The 24567-nt window shown below is 42.0% G+C and overlaps 1 protein-coding gene across 1 annotated transcript in view; it reads left to right on the forward strand.

Annotated features, from left to right (window-relative positions):
* The first annotated feature begins 9109 nt into the window (after positions 1 to 9109).
* The window catches only part of NPL (N-acetylneuraminate pyruvate lyase), a 58862-nt gene continuing 43404 nt past the window's right edge, over positions 9110 to 24567 (forward strand). Inside the window, exon 1 of the mRNA XM_069074678.1 lies at positions 9110 to 9204. Coding sequence (XP_068930779.1) covers positions 9110 to 9204 — 95 coding nt within the window. The remainder of the gene's footprint in view (positions 9205 to 24567) is intronic.

The raw sequence follows: 24567 nt of genomic DNA on the forward strand, positions 1-24567 counted from the left end.
AGCTCAATCATATTTGAGAAGAAAAAGGAAATAAGAATATAAATGCAGTATTGAATCATTATCCCATGGAGTGAGATTGGGATTGTAAAGTTACAGTAGAGAAGTTACATCTAGAGAAGTTACATCTGTGTATGTGTCATGGGGTCCCAGTGTATTCTAGAGTGTAACTGGGTGTTAATGCAATTGACTGAATAAATTGTTGGGATTAAATCAGAGACATTTTTAGTTGAGAGAAAAGAAATCTTAGTGTGAGATCAGATTAAGCATAGTTACAGGAAGATAGGGAATCTTGGGAAGTAGATGAAAATATATATTAGAGCAATAATTTATAAACCTGATGGGAAATTTGATTTTTATAAACAAGAATAAATATAAAAATGAATACAGGTTATTTGAGGCTCACTTTAGAGATGTTCCTTAACCAATGTGAAATTATAATCATATCTTAAAATGAATGTTGGAGCTTGTTATTTAAGATTTGATGGGACTGTTAACTGACTATTCCTCTGAGTCTAACTCCAGGTATGGATATTAAGAAAGGCTATCCAAGCTATCTGAGCCACGGATCCATGATGCCAGACCCTATAAGGTACAGGTATGGAAGGCCTGTGAAGTATGGGTATGGAAGGTCGGGAGAATGACTGTTCTGCATGAGCTGAGGTAGGATTCTCCTGACTCGACCCTCCCAGTGACACCTGGCAGACTCTGAGCTTGGCTCAATGCAGATTGCAGCTTGGTATACTTTTTGCCTGGAATTGACATTCTGAAGTTGGGGAAAATGGTTCTCTCATTAGAGTTTTGTCCCTATTCTTGGTGGCAAGTTTCAATAATCAAAAGTTTTGAAATTACAAAAGTTTTGAAAAAGTAAATACTTGATTCTGGAACATCTTAAGTTACTATAAGATAAAGCTATTAGGCTTAGGATTTAGCAAAGATATTCCTGTATAAGTCAGGGTCCTTTAGTTCTTTGTAATAATGTGAGGACAAATAGGTCAAGGATTTGTGGGAATATTATTATGCTATTTAGTTAGTATCATACTTGTCTCAGCTTTCTCATAATTAGCTAATGTTAAAAGGAGAATAGTTTCTGGACTATTTAGTAAATATTTTAATTGTTGTAACTGTTATTATAATGTGAATCCCTCAATGAAATCCCATCCTCCTCGTGGAGGAATTAATAATGAATTAATGCAGAAATATAAGAAACTAGTTTTAATGTATGATCATGACAATTGACCAAGACTCTAATTTTAATTTTGTAAGAATGATAAGCGTTCAGGATTGGTAATTTAAATTGGTTCTAAGGTTCCTTTTGTAGGAAAGTGAATGAAAGAAGGCAGAAGAGAACGAGGCTGGAATGTTCTTTTAAGATGCCAGAGGCGGGGGTCCGCCCGCATAGAGAAAAAAGGGGGACATGTTGGGAGCGAAGGCCTTAGGGCCAAGTACCCTTCCCCCCGTAAGAAAGCCACACCCCGAATACCCTGTCCTGAGAATCGGCCAACCGAGAAATGTACCAGATGTCCTAACCGCTGAAGTTTCGGTTGCTACAACCGCTGAACAAGTTGCTACAACCCCGGAACAGTTGCTACAACCATAGAAGTTTCGGTTGTTACCCATGGAAACCCCCCTCCCTCCCCCCTTTCTCTACTTCCTCATCCCCCAAGAGTATATATGTTTTGCTTTAGCATAATAAAATCAGACCTTGACACAAACTCGCTTGGTCTCACTCTTTTTTTCCCACCCATTCCTTTGCAGGCTGGGTCCTCCTCGGCCCCAGGAATGAACTAGTCCCGGTGGACGGGACTCCTTGCTATTGTTTGGACATCATGACAACTAGCATTCATATAGCACTTCACAGATAATCATCTCATTTGAGCCTTACAACAGCCCTGGGAGGTAGGTGCCATCATTATCCCTATTTTATAGATGAAGAAACTGAGGCAGACAAGGGTGATGTGACTTGCCCAGGGACACCCAGCTAGTAGGTGCCTGAGGCTGCATCTGAACTCAGGTCTTCCTGACTCCAAGAGCAGTACTCTATCCACTGAGCCATCCAGAAGATCTTGTACCTTCTGCCTTTGTCACTTTGCAGGGCTATTCTCTCTCCTCACTGCCACCTCTTCCAATCCGTGGATCCCTTGCTTCAACTATTAATTCCTCTCCCCTAATTACCTTTGTATGCATCTTAAACATACTTATTCTGCATAGACTTTTTCAGGTTCCTGTTGTTTCCCCCATAGAATATAAGCTCCTTAAGGGCAAGGACTCTAATATTTGTCTCTGTATCCCCAGATCATAGCGATTCAATTTAGCAAGCATGTTGTAAGAGCTTACTATGTATATGCCAAGTACTATGTTAGGTGTCTTTTGACATAGAGAAGCTAAATACTCCCTACCCTCCAGGTAATGGAGCAGGTGTGGGGATGGGCCTGTACTCTGGGCCCTTAATAAAGGACAACATGAGACCAGTTCCCAGGTAGTGTTCTCATCCCTGTAACTGAAGACTATGTCAAGATGATTGGAGATTGAGTCCAGAAGAGCCATTTCCTCTGTGGGTCACAAAGTTTAAGAAGAAATGGGTTTTGGTCCCTTTGTTGAGACACAGTCAATGCTAAGTTCTCTTGGACTTTCCAACAAAGGTGGAGGGAGAGATTTGCTCCCCATCTCTCTCCTCAGCAGCAACTAGGGTGATTGTAAGCGTATGGCAATGAGAATATGAGCCTGAAGCTAGAATTTAAATCCATGACTGTCTCTTCTACTTTGTGTTGAAATAGGGATGATCAAATAGCAATACTGAGAGATGAATGAATGCTTCCAGCTCCGGCAGTAACTTAGTGAGTCTGAGAGGTCAGAAAATCCTGGGTAACAACTGGCAACAGGAGGCGAATCTTACAAACCAGTGTTTCTTTAAAAATATACATTGCCACCAGAAGAACCCACCAGAAGGATGAGTCATGCATAAAAGAGTAACCAAAAGAAATGAAACTTGAACTGCTACTTAGATAGAACAGATCCAAGGTAAATAGAAGCCTCCAGGTGCTGCAGTAAATAGAGTACCAGCTCTGGAGTCAGGAAGACCTGAAACCTCAGTAGCTGTATGACCCTGGACAAGTCATTTAACCTCTGTTTGCTTTAGTCTACTAGAGAAGGAAATGGCAAACCACTCTAGTATCATTGCCAAGAAAACCCCAGATCCATATACTCACCCCTAATCTCTCTGCTAAACTTTAGTTCTGTATTAGCCTGATAGCTATTTAGCTTGATTTCTCACAAGTACCTTAAACTCAACATGTTTAAAACCTAACTCATTATCTTTCCTCCAAAGCCTATCCTTCCTTCAAACTTCCTACTTCTGTTGAGGGTACTACCATCTAGTTTCTAATATCTCCCCTCTCCAATTTATCTACCACACTGTTAAACTGATATTCCTAAAAATACAGGTCTGACAAATCCAATCCCCTTCTTTAAAAATCTTCAATGGCTCTTTATTGCTGTCTAGGGAGTGAAAATTTGAAAACTTCTCAGAATGGATCTTATAAATTGGTGTTAGTTCTGACTGTCTACTTCACCCTTCCCGCCCCTCCCCTCTTCACTTCTGCTGTCAATCAGCAGAAAGCCTTTTCAGGAGTCTTTTGACTTCCACCCTTCTTTACTACAGCCCTGGCGACCTTTCTCCCTCCTCCTCCCTTGCTTAGAGACCCATTCCCCTTTCCCTTGCTGTCAATCAGCATTCTTGTTCTTTGTTAACCTGTTTCCCAGCCACAGATAGTGGTGGGCTTCCCTGTTACTTGCCATTGAGGAAGATCTTCACTCCAAGACTTGAGTTTGCCTCTCGGCCAATGGGATGAGGGACAATTGGGGGGGGGGGGGAGAGGGGACTTGACTGAGTTAGGGTTTAAAAAGGCTGTTCACCCCACATTGGAAGCCTCTTCCTCATAACCAGTCATGGGGAAGACCACCCTCTTCTCCCCAGGGAAAGAGAATAAATTCCTGTTTTTATCCTAAGAGATCTCGGTGTTCTTGATTAAATTTTGGATGAGTTCTTTCATCCCAAACATTGCTTTTGGGATAAAATGTAAACTCCTCAGATGCATTTAAAGTCTTTCACAACTCACTTTTCACCTACCTTTCTGTCTGATTGCATATTATTTTGTCAAACCCTAAATGCTAGCAGTTACCAGGACACAATTCTCCATCTCCCTCCTCAGTGCCTTTGCAAAAATGATCCCTTGGGCCTGGAATGCACTCCCTCCTTACACTCACCACTTAAAATTCCTAGCTTCTTTCAAAGCATAGGTCATGGCTACCTCTTACACAGACTTTCATAATCCCCTGTTTCCCCCTTTCCTCACTCTCTGTTTATTCACATTATCTACCTCTTTGAATTGCTTTTTATTATTCTATATATTTTGCATTTTCTAACTTGTATACAGTATATATTGCATAACCCCACCCCAACCCCATAGAATATAAGCTCCCTGAGGACAAGGGCTGTTTCTTTTTTTAGTGTCTCTGTACTTAGTATCTTGCAAATAGTAGTTGATCAATGAATGTTTAATTTAAATTAATCAAAGCAGATTTACTTGATCATATCTTTGGAATTGGAATCTCTTTTTATAGTCCATACAAACTTACAAAAATTGCCCACAGTCACACAATGGCTCCGGAAAAAGAAAACACTTTTCCACATCTGAATCCACACTGTCAAATTTGTAGAAAAAAAAAAAAACAAGAATCATGAGATAAGTGATCTTGTTGTGCACTAGATAATTAAAATCCTATTTTAGAGCAGTCGTTCAAACGGAATATTTTAAAATTTAACATTCTCCAAGGATGAAAATCGTGCATGCTGTAGGGCTGGCTGTCACCTGCATTGAATGTCAGACAGGCAACAAGTTTCAGTTAAGTACCTACCATTATTAGTTGTAAAATAACCCTCAGTCTTTTCTGTTAGTTTAACCCTACAGGAGACTAGCTTGCTAATTTAATACTGCTAGTTTGGGCTAGTGTCTTTGGGGTACTGAAATATTCTGCTTGGTATGAATTTATATAATACATATGGGAAATTTACATTCAGTGACTGAATATTTTCTTTCACATTTTTCCATTGGAATAGGGAATTTTTGTCAATTTCTGAAAAGAAAACTTTGGCCTTGATAAAATGTATCTAATGAATTTTTTTTCTATTCAATATGAACTCCATCTATACCAAAATCTTTTAGGAATCATAACCATTGTCCTAAATTTCACCCAAAGTCTAGTTTCATCCTCATTAGCCAAAGAAAGTTGAGGAACTTGGGGCGGCCAGGTAGCACAGCAAGTAAGAGCACCGCCTCCTGTGTTGAGAAGACCTGGAGATCGAATCCTGGGCTCAGAAACTTAGCACCCACCCAGAAACACCTGGCCGTGTAACCTTGAGCAAGTTACTTAACCCCAATTGCTTAGGGGCGGCCAGGTGGCTCAGCGAGTAAGAGCACTGGCTCCAGTGTCAGGATGACCTGGATCAAATCTGGGCTCAGATACTCAGCACCACACCCAGAAATAACTGGCCATGTAACCTTGAGCAAGTTACTTAACCCCGATTGCTTAAAAAAAATAAAATAAAGAAAGTTGAGGAACTGGTTGTGGTCATGTTAATGACATGGAAGAAATCCTCATTTACTAATACAGATACTATATTAATTTAGGAATATAGCTTCTAGAAATCCTTGTAACTAGAAACAACTATCTGTTCCCCTTGCTATGAACAGTTGCCCTCGTTTTCCTACAAAACTCTATTTTCAATGATCTTTTGATTTTTTTTTGATAAGCACTCGGTGAGATGTTAATCTGACTTTTGTTGTTCAGTCGTGTCCAACTCTTTGTGACCCCATCTGGGGTTTTCTTGGCAATGATACTAGAGCAGTTTGCTATTTCCTTCTTCAGCTCATTTTACAGATGAGGAAACTGAGGTAAACAGGATTAAGTGACTTGCTCAGGATTACATGGCTAGTAAGTGTCTGAAGCCAGATTTGAACTGAGGGAGATGAGTCTTCTTGACTCTAGAACTTGAACTCTTCCTGCGGCCAGCACAGTTGGTGGACTATCAATCGGTGCGAATAACGAGACTGGGGTGTAATCAATAATCTGTTTATTACAGGACCATTTCATACAGAGCCAAACATACAAGGAGCACACAGAGTTTATAAGCCCCCCCCAGCAGAAGGTCTATGTGACCCAAAAGAATGCAGACAATGTACAGGGACCCTCCCTTGATCTTGTTTACTATTTACCCTTGCTTAAGGTTAGTTATTTATTAGGGCAATATCAGAGGACCATGTCCAGAGGCATAAACAAAAAAAGATTACATGCCCTCCTGCTTATCTGCCCTGTAACCTTGCAGATAATTGTAAAGGGGAGGGGAACATTCCTTTAGTAGGCCGGAGAAACCCCGAAAGTTCTCTACAATCTGTCAAATTCTACATCTAGTTGCTCCGATCTGACTTTAACACTTGCCTTATAATATGGTGATGGAGGGAATAGTCTAGCTAGTTTCTCCACCATCACTCCCCAGGGACTCAGAGGAAATAGTTTGGCTAAGCTTCTCTACCTTTACCCACGAAAAGGGGCGGGGGAAGCAGGACTGGCAATGGACCCATTCTCTGCCCCCTCAACTTCAGATGGTATTTGCAGGGTCCACTATAATGACCAGAGGTGAAAGTGAATCAGGATTGTATTCCAGAGAGGGAACCTAAAAACAGGTATACTGAGGGGGAAGGAGAGACTATAATGAATTCCATTTTTGAAAGCAGCAAGTGGAGAAATTACCCACTCAACACCCAGGGAAATAGTGACAAAGAAAATATGTATGACTCATCAAATTGGCAAAGATGATAAAAGACAGAAACATAAAATGTTAGAGGCACTAAGGGAAGACAAGCAATCTATTACACCACTAGCAGACCTGTGATTTGGTCCAACCATCCTCAAGGGGATAAAAGTGGGAATTATGAGAGAAAAATTACTAAAATTTTTCATATCCAGGAATCCCACTATTTTTATCTTCTAAGGAAATTAAAAAATAACATAGAATAAAAGGCCCATGTATAAAAAATAGTTAAAGCAGCACTTTTCTGTAGTAGCAAAAAAAACAACCAGGTAAAAAAGGGGGTGTCCATGGATTGAGGATAGCTGAACAAATTACAGCCTATGAATGCCACAGAATATAACATGAGTTATAAGAAACCACGAATTTGAGAGATTTTGAGACTATGGGATGACAGCCTGAACTGATTTAAAGTGACATAAGCAGGGGCGGCCAGGTAGCACATTGAGTAAGAGCACCGGCTCCAGTGTTGGGATGACCTGGAGATCCAATCCCGGGCTCAGACACTTAGCACCCACCCAGAAACACCTGGCCGTGTAACCTTGAGCAACTTACTTAACCCTGATTGCTTTAAAAATAAAAAATAAAAATAAAGTGAGATAAGCAGAACCAGGAGAATAGTATGTGATACAATGATCAATGACTGATGCTGACCACTCTTACCTTTTTATCAGTAATTGGTCATGAGCAACCTTACAGAGGAGATTTACTTCCCTTTTCTCTCTGTGAGCTCCAGAATGTCGTTCACAGCCCAAGAGCCATTGCACTGCATCTGCTTAACTTTCTGTTAAATGGTAGGGCTGACCAGCTGAGGAAGAGGAGAATGTTTGTATTCAAAGGCTAAATTCTCAGTAAATTTATGTAACAAACAAATTTAAAAACAGAAAAGGGGGGCCCAAAAATGATAGGGATGACAGAAAAAAATGAAGGCCACTGTATGTGAGCACATATAACACAAAGTAGAGAAAAGAAGGAAGGAAAAAAACAAACAAGAATTATTTTTAAAAGTAATGTGTTTTTTTTTTGCAACATATGTAATTTGGAAAAGTTTTTCATGACTTCACGAGAATAAGTGATATAGCCCCTGCCTTCTCAATGGGTGGAGGGCCTGGAGAGAGAAAATGTGGAACTCAGAGCTTTGAATGTTACAATTAACATATAAGGGTGTGGGGGGGGGGGGTCGGGGGGGGTTGGGGGGGTGTGGCACAGCACTGGGCACTGGCTTAGAAAGCAGAGGGGGAAGGGGTGGCCGCACACTTTGGGGCAGCCCCTGGCTCACACGGACCCATTTTGGAAAAGCTGGCTCCGAAAGGCACCAGGCCCTCCATCCAGCTGATTTCGTGAACGCCCCAAGGGGATGATAGGCCCGTTTTTCCGAACTGTGCTAGGCCTCTAGGCATGAAACGGCCTAGCCCCGTCAGGGGCCTGCACATTAGAGGCCCAGGTGGCAAGAAGGCCTCGAAGTCACCACAGAACCAGGGACAAAAAAGAGAAGAAAGGACGACTGGAAGGGTGTGATAGCTAATGGAGGGCCGGCGCAGGCCGCCGCGCAGGCGCACTGGGCGACTGCACCGCCCACCTCACTCCCGCCCACCTCACTCCCACCCCCGCAGGGCTTGCCGCTCTCTGCCGGGGTTGGGGAGATTGTAACATAACCGTTGGATTTAACATATGGCGTTCTTAGAGGAATGACTTCGTTTTAAGACCCATGGCTGAATACCACGCCGCCTGGGCCAGGGTGGTAGGGCTTCTCCCCTCCCTCGGCTCGACGACCTAGCAGGCCCTATGCAGCAGTCTGCGGCTCCGGGGGAAGGAGGGGAAGCGGTAACTACAATTCCCAGCGTCCCAGGCGGCCGTGGTCGCGTGATGGCGCGCGCCTGGACCGGGGAGGGGAGGGAGCGGCAGCTGGAGGGCGGTGCTCGAGCGCCGGGTGGATTGAATGAGTCCCTCTCGAGCCAGCCAAGTTCAAGTTGTAGCTCCCGACCCGGCTTCGGGGAGCAGAGCTGCGGCGGCCACGGCTACGGGAGACGAGCTGCGTCCACCAGCGCGGGTGAGGGCGAGCAGATAGACTGCAGCGCTGCGGACAGGACGGACTGACAGGACGGACAGAGGGCTGGCAGGGCACGGGGGAGGGGCTTCCTCGGGGTCCGGGGACGAACGGGGCCAAAGCAGCTGGGGAGGTGGATGGGTGCGTGCCCTGGGTCCCTGGAGTCTGGCTGTGTGCAGAGAGCGTGCTGCGGGGTGATGTCAAAGGAGCTGGGTTCGAATCCCGACCACTTTGGCCCCCAGGCGTCTTTCGCTGGTCCCCTGCGGTGTACCTGGCCGGCGCTAAGCTGGGGGTCAGTTTAGGCCAGTCTCCTCCCCAGTGGAGTTAGAGGATGAGATGACCTCGCAGTTCACACTCCTGATGTTATGGCCCCAGCTGGGGGTGAACACACCGCTCCTCTGAAACTGTACCTTAGCATGGAGATTAAACCATGAAAACACGGGAAGGCTTGTGGAAGCCTATTAGAACCTTTTTTAGTTCAAATGAAAATATTAAGAAGTTTTTGTCCGACCCAAAGTCCACTACAGACTTCTTTTTCACTCATGCCCAACCCTTCGTGGCCCCATTTGGGGTTTTCTTGGCAAAGATCCTGGAGTGGTTTGCCATTTCCTTCTCCAGCTCATTTTATAGGTGAGGAAACTGAGGCAAACAGGATTAAGTGACTTGTCTAGGGTCACACAGCTAGTAAGTGTGTGAGGCCACGTTTGAACTCAGGCTTCTTGATTCCAGGTCTGGCACTTTATCCCCTGGACCACCTAGGTGCCCATTCCAGACTTAACTGAACAAAAGAAACTTTATCACTGGTACAATAGAAAGAGAGTTTGGCCTGGAGTCAGGAAGACCTGAGTTCAGATCCAGCCTCAGATACTGGACTAGCTGTGTGACCTTGGAAAAGTCACTTAACCTCTGCCCCAGTTTCCTCCACTATAAAAGAAGGATAATAATAGCACCTACCAGGCTGTTATAATAAGGATCAAATGAGATAATGTCTGTAGAATGTTTAGCACAGTACCTGGTGCTTTATAAAGGCTAGCTATTAGGAAATAATACCTTGCCCTAAAGTCCCTTTTCTTTCTTAGAACTCCTTTCTTTTAAGAAAGTATGCAAAAGGTCAAGAGTAAAAGCTGAAGCTTCATGTGTATTTATCTTTATAAAACTTCATCTTGTTTATATATATGTATATATAAACATAAAAGTGTGTGTATGTATGTGTGTGGATTAATGGGGTAACCAGATTTAAAAGGGAAATGCCTCTAGCCTATTTAAGTGCTTTGCCTTTCCCCATCCCCCTCCCCTCCCAAGGGATTAATGACCCAACTAAAGCCATATCTCCTTTCTCCATTTCCCTATGAAATTAGGGGTTTGTTCTGAGGATGGAGATCTCTTTGATTAGTTCTCTGTGAATTCACCTGTGACCACCTAAGTTAATTAAACCCTTTTTGGGGAGGAATCAGAAAAAGATTAAATGGTTTTAGGAAATTGATTCCTTAGGGGCATGCCTGAAAGTTAAGGGAATATTGTTCTAGACTGCTAAAGCAAAATATTAACTTTTACCTTACAATATTTTATCATGTTGTAAAATTTTCCTCCTCCAGGATTCTCGTAAATGTCTTAAAAGTTGGGAAGTTATGGCACAGGGCATAAGGGGATTCTCCCATTTCTCCTTCTGAACTGAAAAAAAAAAATGCTTAGTTTTAGGGAAAAAAAATGGTAGATTAATAAAGACGGTTTCCAGCAGACTTGTAGCTAAAATGCTTAAAAGAGTGTTATTTTTTTTTCCTCTATGGTCACCTGCCCCAAAAGACTACTTTTAATTGCCAGGTGTCCCCTATAAGCACTGCACTGTGAGTGTGGATGTACATAACTCTTGCCACTAGAAAGGTCAACCATAATCATACTCCGCCCCCTTATTGTTCTGATCACCACCTGACTTTCAGCAGCATCCTCCTGGTTTCATAGAATATTAGAGCTGGAATGGATTTCAGAGCTTCTCTTGTCCATTGGTGCCCAAACTTTTTTGTTCAGAGCCCCTTTACACTCTTAAAATTGAGGATTCCCCAAACGATTTTGTTTATGTGATCTAAAAAAAAACTAAGCCAGGTGGTCCAGTGGATAGGGCTCTGAACCAAGAAAAGGGAAACCCTCTAGCTTCAAACACAGATTAGCTGGATGACCCTGGGCAAGTCACTTCCCCTCCTTTCAGCCTGAGTTTCCTCAACCAAGAAATGAAGGTAATAATAGCTCTTCCCTCCCTGGGTTTAGTGAGGATAGAATGAAGTATTTGTGTAGTTCTTTGCAGTCCTTAAAATGCTATGTAAATGCTAGCTTTTGTTATTGTTAAGGAGTGTTATATTCTGGGGCTTTGAAGCAACTTTGTTACGTGACAACTGGTGAAGAAATCACTAGATGGTGGGAGATTTTATGGGAAGTTCCAAAAAAGTGAGAGTGGTAATTGCTGTAGGGAGAAGAGGGAGCAGTGTTTTGCCATCACGCATTAGGCTGCTCTAATTGATGCACTGGAAACAGCAGTTGACTGAGGATGAGGAGGATGAGGACATATCTGAGTTCAAGTCTGGACTCTGCCACCAACCGTAGACTATCACTTTAATTCCCTAAGCTTCTGTGTCCTTCTCTGTAAAATGAGGATCACTAGATGACCCTCAAGGCCCCTTCAAGTTCTAACATTCTGAGTTTTTGCTGCTCTGAGGTTTAGAAAAGACAACAGGATGAACTGTTTGGAAAAAAAAAGTGATGTCTCAGCATAAGGGTAAAAATTAAGTTCAAAATGTATACTTTACACGTTGATCCCCATCCAGTTGGTGATATACAAATCTGCAGGCTTAAGGTCAAAGCCAAGGGAAAAATTTAAAAGGAGGTATATAATTGGGGGGGAGTTCATTTGTGAATCTACATATCAAGGAGCCAAAAAGAACCAGCCTCCTAACTCTTTCCAACCCTGGGGAAACCTTTCAATATTCGCTGTCCAGAGCCTTTTGAGAAACTTGGGCAATAAACTTTTGATATCTGTTGGACTGCTGAATCTGCATGAGTGTAGTACTATCTATACAGCTACTTCCTGCTTCCTTACTACTTCCCATTCTAGTCATGAAGACTGGAATAGATCCATTATCTCCCAAACCAAAAGTGAACAAGAGGAAGTCTACAGGCAAAGAAAGCATTGGATTTTTCTTCCTTTTCTTGTGAAAATGGTATTGCTTCGTGGCAACAGAGATCCTGTTTTGTCTCCCATTTGAAAGAGGTAACTGCTCAAGAGATGACTTGGGGCCCTGAATTTGAAATCAGAAGAGCTGAATTTAGGTCCCAACTCTTCCTCTCAATTAGGTAAAGAACCTCAGGCAAGGCCACCACTCTGAAGCTCAGTCTGCTAATCTATAAAAAGAGAAATAAAGATTATACGTCTCTCACAAAGACCATGTAGAGACCGAGTGGAAACAAGTGGGCGCTTGTGCATTTTAGTCATCCTTACAAAACTGAGAATGGAAGGGGAGAAGGGGTGATGGGCAAGAAAATCTTTTAAGGAGAAATAATAGAGGGAAGCATTTTCCTCTAAAGTGTTTTCTTTTCCATTCACATTTCTTTTCCTTTTTTTCAAGGCTTGGTGGGATGATAGAGGGGAGGTAGGGAAAGAGAGAAAGAGTGAGAGAGAGTGTACAGGGCTTAGAGCCAGAAAGACCTGGGTTTAAATCCTGCCTCTAAAACCGAGCCTTAGTTTCCCCTTCTGTTAAATGGGAATAAAGCCTATAGTGCCTACCTGACAAGGTTGCTGTGAGGTTCCAATGAGATTAATTGTGTAAACCACTGTAAAAGTCTCAGTTACCACCAAGATTCCATTCACAAACTTCAACACTTGAGAATGCTCAAAAAGGCTTTTTTGGTTTGTTTCTTCCTCTGATTTGACTCACTAAACCCACCATTAACCACCTTCCATTCCTTTTTCTTCTTGAGACTTTGTGCTTTTAGACAGGGTCAGTCATAGGATCTTATTTGAACTGTCCATAAACCTGCTGAGAGATCGTGAGGCTGCTGATCAGGTCCATTATTTCCTCTCTACCATTGTTCACAAAATCAGGTTCTCTCTGAAAACACTAATCCTTAACAAGAGAACTCAGAAATGCTTACTGGCTTGAATTTGGGCCAGCTTCCTGAGCCTGAATGTGACAGAGGTGGTTCCTCCTTCCTGCCAAGTAAGTTGAGATCTCCCTGTTCCTTATGAACCTCTTCTAGTGGGAGAGAAAGAGAAAGAGAAGATGAAACTTGTACTTGATCACTTGCAATTTGATAGAGATTGTGGAAATAGTTAAGCAGCTTTGGGGGTTAACTTTGAATTTGTTATATATGGTGCTTTAGTAATTTTTTTTTGAGGGGGGAAGGCAGGGCAGTTGGGGTTAAGTGACTTGCCCAAGGTCACAGGACTAGGACGTGTTAAGTATCTGAGGTCGGATTTGAACTCAGGTCCCCCTGACTCCAGGGCTGGTGCTCTATTCACTGCACCACCTACTGGCCCCCTGTGCTTTAGTAATTCTTAAGTGCCATGCAGGGACTGGAGTTAAGTTTGGTTCAGGTAGCTGCAATTCCATAAAATTGAGATACATAAGCAAGGTATAGTAGAAAGACTAGGGAGAAAAGAAGGATGTTTGAGTTCTAGTTCCAGCTGTGCCACTAACTAGTTGTATGATTTTGAGCAAATTATATCTGGCCCTGTTTTCTCACATGTAAAATTAAGGGAGCTGGGTGGAGAAATCCTCACGTGATCACCTCCTAAGTTCCAGCCTGACAGCTCCAAGATTCTCCAGTTCTATAACTGAATTAGTCATTTTAACTTTGTGATTTTTGTCTCCTAATACTCTCTTCTACAAAATGGTTCTCAATTTCTAGAGGCAATTTCTTGATGTGTTTTCAGCAGTTGCATTAAAAATTCACCTTGAGCACTAAATAGAGAACATTTTGAACATCTTTGACACAAAGTAGAGACTTTGTATTTCAGGGGTAAGATATTCTGAAGTGTCATACCTTTATCTAAAAGTCAAATGGCAAATGAAAAGAGTCACTTGGGTTCCTTATATTTTGTCTACCTTGCTTTTTTTTATTAATATGTAAACACTTAAATTTTGAAAAAAAAAAGTCTGTTATGTGACGTGCAGCTCATATCTCCACATACTTTATTATTTCAAGGATCTAAATCACAATCTTTATTTTTCACTTTCTGTTAGAATATAGTTTTGATCCAAGAGCAGTCCATGATCTGAAATGTAAAATTTCTTTTCGTGCAAAATAGGAAAGAAAGACTGTTCATTTTGTGACTATGATAGATCCCCTTCTCTGCCATGTGAAACAGCAAACTTAAGGGCAAGATGTGAGCTAGATTTCAGTTTGTATCTCTTGAAGGTGAATAAATAATCTCTGTGCAGAGGGAGAGATGGCTGCCTGGAAGATGTCCAGGGCAAGAATAGTGAAGGGCCTTGAGTCCCTGACATATGAAACAGTTGAAATAACTGGGGATAATTACTCTGAAGAAGAGAAGACTCCAAAGGGATGTGATCCCTCCCCTCCAAGACTTGAAAGGCTGTCATGTGACAGAAGGTTTTGACTTAGTTGTGCTTACTCGTGTTTCCCTGATAATAAGACCTATCCCGAAAATAAGCCCTTCCCTTACTGTGTAAGATTCCTCTAAAATAAGCCCTCCCCCGAAAATAAGCCCTATTGAGATTGCTACTGTAGTGAAGGTGATCCCCTGCGCTACATGTTACATTACGGTACCCTCTATATGCACTGTCCCCCCCCCCGAAACGCACACCGCACTCCGAGCTGCATCCAATCAGAGCTGCAGCAGTGAGCGCATCATCCTGTTCTTCCCCAGTGATTTGCTTATTGAATAAAGGTACATTTTTTTGTTCACATTCACCTGTTTATTAAAATTGCTGTCAATGTTCATTAAAATAAGCCCTCCCCTGAAAATATGCCCTCTGGTGTTTTTCTGTCCAAAAAAAATAATAAGACAGTGTCTTATTATCGGGGAAATACGGTAGCTCCAGAAGACAGAGGAGTAATGATTGGCAGGGGAGAAATTTGACATCAGGGTGCCCAATGACTGGAGTGTCCAGAAGTAGAACAAGCTTCCATGGGGGGTGACCACCAGAAGATGACTTGTTGATTCTTGTAGTGGGGACTCTTTTTTCAGGTGTCTTTTGGACAAAATGGCCTCTGAAATGACTTCCAATTCTGAACTTCTGTGATTTTGTGACTTTTCAATGAGCAAACAAATTTGATGAGTGCTTGCCATGTTCCCAACACTTTTGTAGGTGCTATATCCCACAGAAAAAGAAAAAAATAGGACATTCCCTACCTTCAAAAACCTTATTATGTATCTGGAGAGATAAAATGAACACACATGCATGCAGTAGTGGGTGCTAGAATGGAAGGTGCAGCTTGTTGTTTGTCCCTCGTTCTTGAAGAGGACCATGACATCAGCAAGATTTAAGTGAGAGAGGGCTGTGAAAGGTCACCAGCCTCACTTTCTCCTCTGTAACCATCTGGGTCCAATGGAGATGACCCCTAATGCAGTAGGAGACCTTTGTCTTTTTAAGCTAAGGTCTTTCCAAGTTCTTACTTTGACTGAGGCAAAGCCCATTCTGTGATTAAGGCTAGCTAAGAAATGAGCCAAGGAATGGCACCTTTTACCTAACCAAGCTAACAAAAAAAATCAATCTGGGAAGGGAAGACCCTCGGGGTTTCTGGCCAAAACAGAAACAATTACTACTTACTTTCACTTTGGGCCATCTCAGCCCAAACAGCAACCAAGAAGCAGTGCTTGTGCTGGGACCTATTTTTGACGAATCAATGACAGCCAGAGGTTTAAGGCATGGTCTTTCTAGCTAGTAAACCCCAAGATATCTAAGTAGGTTTAAGGGATCAAATTTACATTCCTTTGGGCAGAGCACCCTCAAGTAAGGGCATTATACCCCATGTGGACAGAGAGAGAGGAATGAGAGGAGGGAAGGGAAAGGAAGGAAGAGGAGAAGAGAGGAGAGGAAGGACCTGAGTTGCCCAACTGCAACTGGCCAGTTGGGTCCCCCCTGGTATAGCTTGAACTACTCACAAGTTGTTTGTCCTTTCTTGAAGAGGACCATGAAATCAGGGAGGTAATGCCAAGATGTGCAAATGAATTGGATTTAAGTGAGGCAGGGCTGTGCAAAGTCACCTGCCTCAGTTTCTCCTCCAGAGCCATCTGGGTCCAGTGGCCAGATACAGATCAGGATGACTGGAGATGACTTCAAGGTACAGATGTAAGCACTGTGTGAAGCCAAAGCTAGAGTAGATATGAAAGCCTTCATGAAGAATGTGGGACTGAAGCTAAGCTAAGCTCGCAGAGAAATAAGATTAGACTATGAGGAGGAGTCTTGTTCCAGGCCAGAGGAAATTTTTATATTTTCTTTTTTTCCCTATGAATTTAAATCACTTTTACTGTTTGATCTATCATCAGGATGATCTATAATGAAAGGCACTTGGCCTTTTGGTCCCCTATGGCTTTCTAAGATGCTAGACTTGATAACTTTAAAATGGGTCATAGCAAAAATAAATTTCAAAGACCTCAATGTTAGCTAATGGGTTTCTCAATTTAAATTGTACACAAAGGTAAATCTGTAACTGTAATTAATATTTAACCTAGATTCATTTATTTTAAATATTTTAGTTAAAAAATTACAAAAAGGAGAAATTGTCGAGTTAAATAACTTAGCCAGGAAGAAATTTCACTATTTTCAAATGTGGCCCATAGCCTTTTAATACGTCTAGGAGACTACTTAACCTTTTTGATCACCTGTTTGATTTGTTGGTGGAACTACAAGAAGTCCCCTTAAATAGGTATCCCTTTATTTTCAGAAAGCTTAATGTTATCTTTTAATTTCTGCCAAATGTTAACTGATTATGTTATATTTTTAAGTCACTTGGCACATATTACATTGTTATCCCATGACTTGAGGCTATGAAATTGGCTCACTTGGATTTATTTCCTGTGGTTTATGCAACTTCTTATTTTTAAGTGAATATTTTGTTTTAATTTTTTCTCTTTTTTATGATATACTAAGAAGCACACTGTGGCACATATTCCATTCATCAGTGTGGGTTCACCCTAGTGACAGATTGCAGCCCCTTCCTTAACTTAGTAGATAACATTTATGTACAGCTTTGAAATTCTTTAAATATATAAAATTTAATTTAAAAATTAATTTAAATATATAAATTTAAAATTAATTTAAATATATAAAATTCTATGAAATTCTTTACATATTTTATTTTATTTGACCCTCCCAACAAAACCTACAGTATAGGTTCTATTCTTATCCCCATTTTACAGATGAGAAAACAAAGGCTGAGAGAATTCAAGTGACTTGTCCAAGGTCACACAGCTAGTAACTGACTGAGGCTGGATTTGAACTCAGGTCTTCCTAACTCCCAAGTCCAACACTATCATTTGTCACCTAGCTTCTTAGACTTCTTAGACTTTTTCCACTCAAGAGCCCTTCCTTGCTTCTTAAACTATGAGTCTCAACCCCATATGGGTCAATGGATTCTAGATGGTCTTTCAGAGTTGCAGTGTCCAAAAACTTTTTCACCCCAAGGTCAGCTTGTTGAGGAGCCAGCCTTCAAGGCTTGAGCTAAATTGATGCTTCAACCACAGACACATTCCACTACTGGACACTTATTTAAAGCCATTACACCTTAGAGGGCAGCTAGGTGGTACAATGGATAGAGTGCTGGGCCTGGAGTCAGAAAGATTCCTCTTTCTGAGTTCAAATCCAGCCTCAGACACTTACTAACTGTGTGACCCTGGGGAAGTCACTTAACCCTTTGTGCCTCAGTTTCCCCATCTGTGAAATGAGCTGGAGAAGGGAAGGGTAAACCACTCCAGTATCTTTGCCAAGAAAATCCCAAATGGGGTCACAAAGAGTCAGACAACTCAACTTTAAGACTCTGAGGTAACGAACCATTGGACATGACTGAACAATGAGACATCTAGAATGAACTTACTTTATCCTGGAAAAATAACTATTTCTTAATATTTTAATTTGAGCTAAAAATTATTTTGACATGCTTCCACAAGTCTTTCTAGTATCTTTGCCAAGAAAACCCCAAATGGGGTCACAAAGAGTCACGGTAAGGCCAGTTTGACCCCCAAATGAGAGGTCATGTTGATTTTGTTCTTAGATAGGCTTCCAAGAGATTGTATTACATGATGCCTTAAGTAGTGACCTGGGAGGTATTCAGGTTGATGAAGGGGCTGCAGAGGGAATTCCAGCCTGAATGAGGGGAATGCTTCTGAGCTCCCTTCCAGCTGCTTCTGAAACTGTACCTTCTTCCAGCTTTATGGTGGTACAGGCTGGTAAATTTAGAGCTAGAAGAGGCCTCAGAAGCCTTCCATACAACCCCCTCATCTCACAGAAGAGATTGGCCTATAGAGGTGGCTGAGGTGCCAGAGGCCACAGGGTGGCAGAACTTGGATTGGAGCCCCAATCATCTGACCTTGACCCCAGCAAGCTTCCTTTCTGCTGAGTCAGGCTCTGTGGTTCCACATTGGTAACTTCTCTCTTCTAGCACATGAAGGAACACACACACACACACACACACACACACACACACACATATGCGTGCTCAAGACCTTCCCTTCCATTTTTTTTTTCCAGAGGTGGGGGACCACACAGGTGTGATCTAAGCATGCAATGTCAAACTTCTTTGGTGTGTTGGTTAGTTTGGCTTAACTCCCCCCCCTCTTTTTTTTTTTTTTATTTGTGAGAGAGGATAGCTCTCTTGGAGGGCAAGGAAGAAAGAGATACATTGAAAAATATAGATGATGTGAAAACAAAAGCTATAAATAAATTGCATTTAAGATATTTTAAAAGGATATTAGATCTTTGCTCCATAAGTTCTGCTTCAGTTTCACACCTGTCAAGGTAGACTGCACCAGGTAGGAAAGCCTATAATTCTCTCTCCCCCAAAACAATACACAGTGCCAGTCTCCAGCCACCCCATCCCGAAAAGAAACACCATAGTCTGGGCTGATGCCAGAGAGCTGAATTTTTGTGTTTTCTGTCTTAGGAGTTTGGACTTGGTAATTTTTTGGAGGAAATGGTTAGAACTGTAGTGTGCTGTGAGTTTGGTGAGGGAAACATCTCCCTAGAAAAAGCAGCATTAAAGGTTAAAGAAATAGAACCTTCCAGGCTCAGTCCATTCTCTTCTGAGTCTGTCTTAAAGGAGACCTTGGGTCACTATCTTGGAGGCCTTTGCCCCAGCAAAATGACTTCATGTGATTAACTACTGAGAAACATCTCTGGCAGAATAAGCCAGAGCTTGGGTAACAAGATTAACAAGATACAACCCTAAACTTAAGACATTCTCCTACCCCCAGGCCAAAAAAAAAAAAAAGTCACCTGACATATGGTGTCACTATGACTCTACCTCCCAAATCAGAAAAGCGGTAGAGGAGCCTTACCTGATAGGCTTCTTTAGCTACCTTCCCTAGAGCTGTGTAAAAACCCTTTATGTATATCCCTCTGTTCTTCAGAGTTGTCGGTCACTTGCTGGTCAGCTGATACCAATTATACCTTTTCTCTTCTAGCTGGGCCTCTTGATCTACTGATCTCCAGGTGGGAGGAATTAATCTCTAGGAAGACATTAGGCTCTTTAGGTTGAGGAATTCCACTACAATTTGTAGGTCCTTTCCCACCCTAAATCCTAAGTGAGATTCATAATTTGATAGTTTCCCCCAAAAAGACAGAATGAGAAAGGATATCCTTTGTCCTCTTTAAATTCCCTCCTTGTTTGTACCTACTGAGGCAGTGACATAGGAGATTTTCTGGGCCTCCCAGCTCCTCACTCCTATTTTTAGAGATTTTAGATAGCTGCATGATTATTCATGCAGATAAGAAGAGGCCTTCTGGTAAGATTTTTCCAGGACCCACCCACCCCTTAGGTGTGTGTGTGTGTTGTGTGTGTGTGTGTGTGTGTGTGTGTTGTGTGTGTGTGTGTGTGTGTGTGTGTGTGTGTGTGTGTGCTCTCGAACGCACACGCTCGATCGAGAGCTCTTGGACCTTCTCCTGGATCTTAGACTGCTTTTGAGTGGGGACCTTGTACGAGTTAATTAACTTGACTGAAAGGCACTCACCAAAGCCCCTGGGAGTGGACTTTGCCTGGGAGTTTTGTCATTCATGGGAGCTCTTTGAAGGAAAAGAAAATCTAAACTGTGTGTTTCCTGACTTCTTCCAGCAGTACAATGGCCCTCCCCAAGAAGAAGCTTCAAGGTCTTGTTGCTGCAACTGTTACACCTATGACTGAGACTGGGTAAATATTACTTTGGGATATAAAGAGTTGTCTTCATAGCCTCATAGGGATGTCAGTCGTAGGTATTGTACTAAGTGCTGGGGATACAAAAGGAGGCAAAAAGCAGTCCCTGCCTTCAAGAAGCTCACAGTCTGGTGGAGGGAGGAAGCAAACAACTTGTAATATAACTTACAAACAAAAGTTATATTCAAGATAAATAGGAAATAATTAACAGAAGGAAGGCACTAGGATTAAGGCTTCCTCTAAAAGGTAGGATTTTAGCTGAGACCTGAAGGAAGCCTGAAGGCCGAGATGAGGAGGAAGAGAGCATTCCGGGCATGGGGGACAGCCAGAGAAAAAGCCAGGAGTCAAAAGATGGTATGTCTTGTTCATGGAACAGCCAGGAGCCCCCAGTGTCATTGGAATGAAGAGTACCTGGCCCTGAATAAAGTGTAAGAAGCCTGGAAAGGTAGGAGGGGGATGGGTTCTGAAGGGCTTTGATGCCAAATAGAGGATTTTGTATTTGACCCTGAAGGCAACAGGGAGCTGCTGGAATTTGAGTTGGAGGGATGACATGGTCAGACCTGCATTTTAGGAAAATCAGTTTAGTGGCTGAATGGAGGTTGGATTGGAGTGGGGAGAGACTTGAGGCAGGCAGACCCACACCAGCAGGCTATTGCAATAGTCAAGAGGTGAGGTGCTGGGGACCAGAACTGAGGTGGGGGTAGTCTCAGAGGAGAGTAAGGACATATTGGAGAGATGTTGAAAAGGTGAAATCAACAGGACTTGGAAACAGATTGGATATAGATGGTGAGATTGCCATAGAGTATCTCTAGCCATTATCGTTTCTATTGTCTAAATCACTAACATAGACAAAAAGATATAATATCCCATCCGAAACTCTCCTACCCAACCCCTAGCCCAAGACCAAGTTTATAGAAGTCTTATCTCAAAGCTTGACCCAGAGGAATATATGCATGTTCTTCCTCAGGTCTTATATTATAGAGCCAGGCTTTAAAACCAGATCCTCTGATCTCAAATCCAGCATCCTTCTATCATTCTGCAATTGAAGACAATGACAAACTTTAATGTTTGTAAAACACTTTATTTATGATTTGAAATCTGACTTTGTGTTAAGTAGGGACTTCAAATACTGTTGTCTACATTTTAACATATGAAAAAAGAGGCTCAGAGAGGTTAGGTGATTTGCCCCTAGAAAGAAGGAAAGAAACAAGCATTTATTAAATGCCTACTATGTGCCAGATACTCTGATAAGTGTCTTACAAATATCTCATTTAATGATGGTCACACAGCTAATAAATATCAAGGACAGGAGCTATGAACTGGTATATTCATTGTAGATACCAATTTGGAATTATTCAAGGAAAATAAATAATCAGAGACTGAATTTAAACCCAGGCCATCCTGACTCCCAAGTTAAGCATACCAAATAATGTTCTTTCTCTGAGGGAGGAAGAGAATCAAAAGCAAGGGAGCCAAAGGGATGAGTTAGATGATTCCCTTCTGTTGTGACTAAATTCAATTAAAATAAATGTATTATATTTGTTATCGATTAATAATATTTGTTGAATTAAACTCTTTGGGGGCAATAACAAAACTAATAGCTGAGTAATCACCACACCAGCTGTTAATTCCTCATAATATTAGCAGAATTATCTAATGTTGTATATATATGGATTGACATTTTGGTATGTACTTGTGGTTTATTGTTGATCAATCAATGAAACTGTCATATAATTCATCTGACTAAAGCCAGCATAGACATATTAATATATGTATCTGCTAGTAAATGTTTAACAACTGACTCGAAAAAAATACTTTAAATTTAATCTCCATTATTAGCATCTAATCCATCTTCTTTGATCTGCCAATTTCAGAGGTATAAATGCTCACATTCGAAATTTAATAGTTGGGTCCCAAGATGATTCAAACTGGCTCTCCCACACCCCTCTGTATCCCCCAGTAAAATGTAAACACTCCTTTAGGTCAGGGACTATTACATTTTTTTTCTTCTGTATCCCCCAGTAAAATGTAAACTCTCCTTTAGGTCAGGGACTATTACATGTTTTTTCTTCTGTATCCCCCAGCTTTGTTTTTGGCTTTGTATCTTCAGCACCTATCACAGTGACTTGCACTAATTCAGTTTATGATTAATAAGCACAAGTGTATTGAATTAAGACTGCATAAAATCAGATGCTTCCTAGTAACATCTGAGAGCAGCATAGTATCCTGGGAAGATAGACAGGGAGTCAGGAGACCTAAGTTCAGAGCTTGGTTCTCTAGTTTAACAGTGCCGGTTTATCTTGGGCAGGTTCCTTAATTTCTTAGTCTTTTTCCCTATTTGTCAAATAAAGTGGTTAAACTAGATAATCTCTGGAAGTCCTTTCCAGCTCTAGATTTCTGTTTCTACTGTTCTGTTTAGAAATTAGTGCCTTGCAGTCAGTTCTCAGCTTATCTGTGTAGCTCAGATCTTACTCCAGGGTCTCTGGGGACCACCCTTTGAAGGCTCACTGGAATCATGGAATAACAGTGGAAGGGCTGTGAGTTGCTCATAAAGGCAATGATGTGACTTACCTCAATTTAGGTTTCTAGCACACTAAAAAAAAGTGAGCATGCTGTTGGACAGGCACCAAGTGAAAACAGGATTCTTGCTGAGGATATGGCATTTCTGTGTCTACAGCTGGTTAATACCAAACTTGTCTGCTTCTCCACCCTTCCCATGAGTTATATGGATAAAGCCTGAAATCATCTATTTCTCAATGTGTTTGGGCCTTTGTTGGGCAGATAAGATAAAAAACATGTGACTATAAGAATTTACAGTTTTTACATCCTGTTATGGGAGATCCTTTTTCAAGCTGAGGAGCCACATCTGGTGGATGTTACTTTAACCTTTTTAAACTGGCCTCCTTTAGCCTGGAAACAACTTTAAGGTTTTTTTTTTTTAATCTTGCATCCTATTGAGAATGTTAGGGTGTTCTTCTGCCTCCTGTGTCCAACAAGAATCACTGAATGGGCTTTGCCTCAGTCACATTGAGACTTAGGAAAGACCTTAGCTTGACACTGCCAAGGTCTTCCACTGCATCCTAGGCCACCTCCAGTTGTCCTGATCTATATCTGGCTACTGGACCCAGATGGCTCCAGAGGAGAAATTGAGGCTGGTGACTTTGCACAGCCCTCCCTCACTTCAGTCCAATTCATGATGTCATGGTCCCTCTTTGAGAATGAAGGACAAACAGCAGCAACCAACAAAACACCTGAAAGCAACTATTTTTCTCCCACAAATCCATTTCCTTTTGCCCAAATCCCAGGGCTCAACTCTGCCCTCTCCATTCTGCTTGTTCTCCTTCCTTTCTACCACTGATTCATCCGGTCTCTCTGCATTTCTGGAGGGAGGCTAGATCAGGTCCCCTCCAATCTTATGATCAGCTGTTTGCCTAGAAAAGTGCTGGTTAGTAATGCTGAAGGCTCTCAGTGAAGGAATAGTCTGAACTAATCATTGCTGTCCCTTTCATGCAGTGAGCTGCCTGAAAGCCTCCCCTCCTTCCCCACTTCCCTTCCCTTGTTGTCCTTTGCTTAAAGTGAGAAGCTCGGTCATGGTTATGGATGCCAAAGAGCCTGGTTCTCATAAGCTCCATGGAGATGGAGGCCTTCCTGCCTTGCTGCACATTGCATAACTTTATAACCCAGTTGTCAGAATGACCTCCCGCCCTGGAACAGGACATGTTCTACTTCTGGCACTCAGGGTCTTACTTGCTCCTCTGTGGAAGTGGCTTTGTGTTGGCCATACAATTGAGATTTTGGCAGACATACACACATTTCAGCTGTTTTTAAATACTGAAAGCGTTTAAAAGCGCAACCTCAAAACGAAGCAGCTTTTTAAACATTTGTGCCAATTAAGAGAACATGTCCTATTAATAATTCTCAAATGTGGAACTGAGGTTTCCTTGTGTTGTTTTTGCAGAAAGATTAGCCACAAGACCAGGGTAAAGGGCCATAGACACTAGGGGTTTTTCTCTGAGAAACCACCTTTAAAACAATCCTGTGTCCCTTGTGGCTTAAAGAAAAAAGGAGTCTAGGCTGGGAGTCAGGAGACTGGGAGTCTAGGCTGGCTCCAGTATACACACCCCAAAGTGGGGATGATAGGGATGGTGAATCAGGTCAGATTCACCAAGTCCTTTGTTCTCCTAGGGAGAAAGGTACTTTTAAAGGGAGTTGGTTTTTCTATATGCATTCAGCTGGAGAATGAAAGATCAAAGAAGTCACTGAGGAATGTCACCAAACACAATAGCTCTGGGAACAT

Source organism: Petaurus breviceps, unplaced genomic scaffold, assembly GCF_028583685.1.
Source record: "Petaurus breviceps papuanus isolate PSGF00001 unplaced genomic scaffold, PetGlider_PUasm1.0 90895, whole genome shotgun sequence".
NCBI classification, from domain to species: Eukaryota; Metazoa; Chordata; class Mammalia; order Diprotodontia; family Petauridae; genus Petaurus; species Petaurus breviceps.